The sequence below is a fragment of the Opisthocomus hoazin genome, chromosome 25 (assembly GCF_030867145.1).
Source record: "Opisthocomus hoazin isolate bOpiHoa1 chromosome 25, bOpiHoa1.hap1, whole genome shotgun sequence".
Taxonomy (NCBI): Eukaryota; Metazoa; Chordata; class Aves; order Opisthocomiformes; family Opisthocomidae; genus Opisthocomus; species Opisthocomus hoazin.
The window spans coordinates 8,588,605-8,594,604 of record NC_134438.1 but is presented as its reverse complement, the minus strand read 5'-3'; the positions used below and the strand labels follow the sequence as shown (position 1 = coordinate 8,594,604).

General features: G+C 49.6%; 1 protein-coding gene across 1 annotated transcript in view; it reads right to left on the bottom strand.

The window, feature by feature from the left end:
* Positions 1–1,883: 1,883 nt before the first annotated feature.
* The window catches only part of CNTN2 (contactin 2), a 28,487-nt gene continuing 24,370 nt past the window's right edge, over positions 1,884–6,000 (bottom strand). The window contains exons 17-23 of the mRNA XM_075443049.1: positions 5,288–5,358; positions 4,861–5,095; positions 4,302–4,417; positions 3,757–3,943; positions 3,358–3,470; positions 3,101–3,269; positions 1,884–2,382 (exon numbers count right to left, since the gene is read on the bottom strand). Coding sequence (XP_075299164.1) covers positions 2,273–2,382; positions 3,101–3,269; positions 3,358–3,470; positions 3,757–3,943; positions 4,302–4,417; positions 4,861–5,095; positions 5,288–5,358 — 1,001 coding nt within the window. The 3' untranslated portion in view covers positions 1,884–2,272. The remainder of the gene's footprint in view (positions 2,383–3,100; positions 3,270–3,357; positions 3,471–3,756; positions 3,944–4,301; positions 4,418–4,860; positions 5,096–5,287; positions 5,359–6,000) is intronic.

Genomic DNA, 6,000 nt, shown 5'->3' with positions numbered 1-6,000 from the left:
CCGGGCTGCAGCGGGCATCACCCAGCAGTGCTCCGAAGCTCCGTAGGTCCAGTGAGTTTATGCCTGCTAAATATTATCATTATAGCTACTGCTAGATCTGCACTTCAACCAGGTAACTGTTGCCCAAGCCTGAGTTTCCTTTGCTTTTGAGCTAACACTGAATTCCTAATTTCCTTTCATCCCATCTTTTGTGGGAGAAATGCTGAAGGCCCAACAAGATGGAGGTGAAAACAAAAATGCTGAATTGACAACATAAAATATTTTGCTAAACAAAGCCTCCAAACATCAATAAAAATATTTTTAAATCTTCAAGAACATAAATAATACAAAAATATAATTTCTATTTAGCTGCTCTCCTTCTGAAAGGAGAGTTTCAGCCTGCTGGAGGGACCGAGGGGGTAGTTCATGGAGAGCTGCAGAGGGACACAGAGGAAGCTCAGGACGGGCTCCGGGATGATGGTTCCCGGCCTTTGCTGCCTGCGATGGGTCAGTGGGAGCTGTTGGCTTCTTTTTTCCACTTTATCCCAGGTGTTATTTGTAATGGAAACACTTTGTTGCAGCTGTGCTCTAAATGTTTAGACTCTTTCATTAAGTTTATTTTCTTTGCCTGTTTCTTAAAACATTTCTGTTGTTTGCTAAACACATAGGAGCCCTCCTTCCTCAGCCCGGAGCCTTGCTGTTTGCATCGCACGGTGTGCATTTGCCTTTGGCTTCCAGGGTAGGCCAGATGCTAAAAAAAATTGTGATGGGATACTATGGATAGACACAATAGGCATAACTCCGGGAGGCCAGGGGTTTATGCATGTAATCTCTCAAATGCTTACTAAGGCGTAGGACACGGTAGTTTTAAAATGGTTAGCAAGGAATTGGTGTCTAGTGAGGAAACGGCACGTCAGTCCCTTGCCATCGCCGAGTCCTGCAAGCGAAGCCCTTTGTCGGGTCATTCTGGAACTGAGATTGCTCAGTGTTGTCCGCTGGGAAGGACGGAGCTACAGGCAGGTAAAGGTCCCTAAAAGCACGCTTGGGATCTCACCATCAAAATAAATCAGCTTCTCATTACCTTTGGTCAATTCCTTTACCAGGAGACAGAGGGATTTTAATATGCAACATCTATTGCCAGCCATTTTAGTTACTGTGCACCTCAACAGCCCTGCACTGCTTTGGGGTATGGGCCTCCCGTTTGTGTTGGCTGCGTGAGCCTCGGACCGGCAGACCCGAGTGGTCGGACCTCAGTCTCGCAGTCCCAGCTGGAGCCTGGCGTTGTGGCTGGCTGGAACTGTTTGTGTAGGGTGATGAATCTGAGTCCGGATTTTCCTTGTTGCCCCAGTGATAGCTTCCTTGAGTCACCAGTTCCTGGTTAAATTATGTAATATTCCTTTTTCTTCCTCCTCTAAGACCCTCTCTCTGTTCAAATTGGATATGTCGACATCTCCGTTATTAGGCAGAATAATGCCTCTCCGATTTAGTAGCTGCTGGAAAAGTGCCTCCTTTTCACTTACCCCTTCTGCTCCCCAAACAAAAAGCAAAGCAGCAAACAGTGTAACAGAAACCCCAAAAGCACATGGGAGATGGAGGACATTGACTGTTGCACCTCACAGCGTCACAGTTGACACAAACAATAGGCTGGGGTTGCAAGTTAACACCAGTGTTTTAAAAAAGCTTTTCACAATCTGAACGGCGTGTTCACCCATCTTCAGGATGGGGCAGAGATCGATCTCTTGTGGCTTTATCTCCTTGGGCTGGTTGCTGCAGAATTTGGCTCATATTGGAGGGGGGGAATCCTGTCCCGTAATTTGTTAGAGATGGCAGTGACTGGGGTTGGTATGGAACATGCTGATGAAATCCTCAATCCCCATCCTCCCCTTACCCCCCCCCCCCCCCCCCAATTCACTATACATATTTAAAAAAAAAAAAAAAAGTCAAGTGTAGCAGTCTGGTTATTTTAGTACATGGCTTCATAAGGCAGAAAACCTACTGGATACAGTCTGTGGGGCAGCTGGCTGTCAGAATTCGGGTAGAATTCTTCTTCCTTTTACTCGTTTCTTTAAAAAATTTTTAATTGGTTAAAGACCCATGTTTTGTATGAAAGCTTATATTCTTCCAAATAACAAAAAAAAAGCTGTTTCTTCCTCCCTTAAAACAACGTTGTCAAATCCTTTCTCTGCCATGCTGCTGTGGTACAAACTTGCAGTCGCAGCAGCCGAGTAGTACGGAGTTCCCCGCTGGCTTGGGAGGAAGCGTGTCCGGGAGTCCTCTGCTGCGCTGGCTGTCGTCAGAGCTCCAGGTAGCTGATCAGGGCCACCATTACGAGAGAGTTAGTTGTGATAATCACAGCGTGGGGTACTGGCCTCGCCACAGAGTCTTCCACCATCATACTTGTCCCTGAAAGAAAGGGAGCAGGGAAGGAGCAACCGTCTCGTTGCACAGACACAACCTGATGTCTTGTGGAGAGAGTCGGGAGTGTTGGTAAAATGTTAGTTCTGGGGTTCTGCATGCTTGTATTGCTTTTATTTCTGATGAACCTTATAGGATTGGAAATGAGAATTTGGAGGTGGGCACTGAGTACTTAGACCCTCATCAAGGGAACTTGCTGGATTTGGTGTTGGGGGCCCACAAACAGAGCCAGGATTTCACTCTTAGTGAGTGTAAATTGGGCTTGCATGGGGCCTCAAGAACTTTATCTGCAAATAAAATAAAGCAGTGTTCAGACTAGACTGAAGGGTTGCTCAGAGTGTGGGAGAGGTTAGCTGGCGGGGGGCTGGAGAGGAATATGTCAGAAGATCCTTTGAGTGAACGGCACAAGGGTGCCAAAGACCAGCTCCAGAGGCTCAACCTAAACCACTGGGTAGGATGTTCCCCTGCGTTCCTGGAAGGGAGAGGGGGATTTGAAAACACAATAGCATCTGTTGCCATTGTGCCATGCTGTGGCCAGGTAGGGGACGAGGTATGACTGAGTCATTGACCTCTCAAAGAACAGTGGTAGCAGGTGACAGACAAGTAGTCCTCCAAATTAGCTCCTCTCTCTGAGCTCGTTTTCCAGCACTCTGTGACGCAGCCTGTAAATGAGCATTTGTGCACCCAGTCAGAGCAGCATACGCACCACTGTTTCGGAGAATGTGAACTTCTGCTGGGATTCCATCTCCGCCAGGGCCCGTCACCCTGATCTGCACAAAGGCGTGAGTGAAGTCTTCAGGGACGGGGATGTCGATCCGGCTCTTGCTGGCCAGGTATAGTGTGGGAGCAGAGTGGGAATCCTGCCTGTAAAGCATCTGTTGGAAGAGGCAAGTCTGAGTTTCTGTTCCCTGTGATTCCCTTAGGGTCACTTATAAGGGAAGGCCAGCTACGTGGTGCCTGTACCTTGTACCCCGTAACTGCAGACTCATCTGCCTTTGCCACCACTGGGTCCCACTTGATGCTGACTGTAGATCCAGCAAAAGTCCAGGAGATGTTGCCAGGCGGCCTCGTTGGTGCTAAGAGATACAAAACAAGACAGGGATTCAGCAGGTCAGGGACCGATGAGAAGGTTGTGCTGGTTACAACCGTCTCTTGAGACTCTACAACTAGTCAACAGGGCTGATGGCACCACAAGAGTGAGCTGAGGAAATTCAGGGAACTGTTTCATGGACTCCTTAAAACGGCGTTAGAGCACCAAGATAGAAAAGCTAATCACTTAGCTGATCACTGGGGATCCTCTGGAGGAAGCAGCGGCCCCAGGGAGTACAATGTGGAAAACGGAGGTGGTTGGGGCTCACTCACGTGGTTTTGTTGTCGTGACGTTGGTGGAGGGGCTGGGGGGGCCGGTTCCAGCCCGGTTGTAAGCTCTGACCGACACGTGGTATTTGGTGTTGGGGTTTAAGCCTGTGACGTGAGCCGACGTGACCAGCCCTGCTGTTCTGACTCTGTCAGCTGCCTCCTCTTTATCACCATCCTTCCAGTACCGGATCTGAGTGGAAAAGGGTGTGATGGGTTTAGTAAGGATAGAGGCATCTGCGAATACCAGACTCCATCCATCCACAGCCAGCACTGGACACCCTTTGGTATTTGTTTCTATGCATTTTGCATAGTGTGTGCCCAGGCCTGTGTGGAAGGGCAAGCGGAAAAAAAGGATGTTTCTCTCCTACTAATCTCTCCTGTGAGCAGTAGCACTGGCCCCATTAGAGCCTCGTGCTGTCCGTTAATTATCCTCCATCTTTGGAAGCAAAAGGCTGTTTCCTTTCACCTCACTTAGCCTGGGGGACTTTTCTTTGCTGGGCTCTCTGATCTCAGTGTCGGTATCTCTCATTCCCATTGCAGGCTCGTACCTCGTAGCCCAAAAGCACTCCAGTCATGTCTCCCTGCTCGACGGGCTCCCAGGACACATCCATTTCTGAGGACAGAACAGCCTTGGCTGTAACTCTGAAAGGAGCCACTTTCGGTTCTGAAAAAGACAACAAAAGGGAATAAAATCCTTTTCCTCGCTCTGGGCAGCTTAATCACCGTACTGAGACGAAGGGCTCTCCTGCAGCATCGTTACTGTGCAGCCAGACAGCTGGTGTTATGTGTACGGAGCAAAGCAAGGGGAAGGGATTTAGGGACTTAGTAAGGACAAGCAGGGCCACAGCTGTGTGCTGCGAGGATCTGCGTCTGCTCTGAAGCGCTGGGTGTACAGTCACGGCTGGGCTTAGGGAAACATCGAGCTGTGTATCTGAAGCAGAAGATAAATGTTATGCTGAAATCACTGTCAGCTGTTCTTTGAGTAGAAGAAACCTCTCCTGTCGCTGAGCTCCCAGACAGACACGGCTCTGCAGGGAGCAGGTTGAGGACAGGTTGGTTGGTTGGACAAAGCACAGTGAATTCAGAGTCTCGGCAGTCCCTCTTTACCTTCTTCTGCAGAGTACACGATGGCAGTGAGGCTCTCTGGTCCCTCTCCTTTCCTGTTGTACGCTTTGATCTTCACTTCGAAGGGGGTGTAGGGACCGATGCTCTCGTTGCGGTAGACGTAGTGCAGCGATTCTGCGTGCGGCACCCTTGCTGTCAGCCACCCCTGGGTGCCTTTCTTGCGAAACGACAAGATGTAGCCAAAGCCATCTCCGTTCTGATAGTCCCTCAGGGTTGGCTGTGAGGGGGGCAGAAAGAGCGAGGAGCCTTGGTCAGCTCAAACGAGCAAGACTTCGGACTAAGCACAGTGTCTGGCTCAATTACGTATCAAAATTGTAATTGCAGCACTGATTTCCCAAAAGAAATGGCACGTGCTTCTCCCCTTGGCCCTCTCCCAGCGTCCACGGCTGGTGCCACGCTGCTGACTTACCGTCCAGTTGATGATGAGCTCGTTGGGAGCCCCTCCGCCTCCGCTGAGCCCAGATGGTGCCACAGTAGGTGCTGTCGGGTCCCCGAACAAAAGCAGACAGCACAGGGTTAAGGAAACAATGGTGATGAAGATGAGCACAGACATCACAGAATCACAGAATCACAGAATAGTAGGGGTTGGAAGGGACCTCTGTGGGTCATCTAGTCCAACCCCCCCGCCGAAGCAGGGTCACCTACAGCAGGCTGCACAGGACCTTGTCCAGTCGGGTCTTGAATATCTCCAGAGAAGGAGACTCCACAACCTCCCTGGGCAGCCTGTTCCAGTGCTCCGTCACCCTCAGAGAGAAGAAGTTCCTCCTCATGTTCAGACGGTCACATCGCGCGGTCTGGGAGTAGCCAGGCTTAGACAGCTCGCGTGAAAGTGCTGGTCTCTATGTTTTCAGCCGTGAATATTTCAGATGTTTGTGAAAATTGGGTCTAGAATACTGGCTGGTGACTGATGAGCTTGTTTGGAGGCAGCATGTCTCCAAGGGGACAAGAATCAAGGTCAAAAGCAGGGATATGGAGGAGAGCTTTTATTAGAAGGGAGCTAATGTACATTTGATATGTTGAGAGCAGTTCTTCTGCTGTTCTTACGTCCCTTCTGCTTGCACATTCGAGCAGCAGAAGACAGAATCAACATTGAAAGCCATTTGCTGGGAAATTTACCTTGTC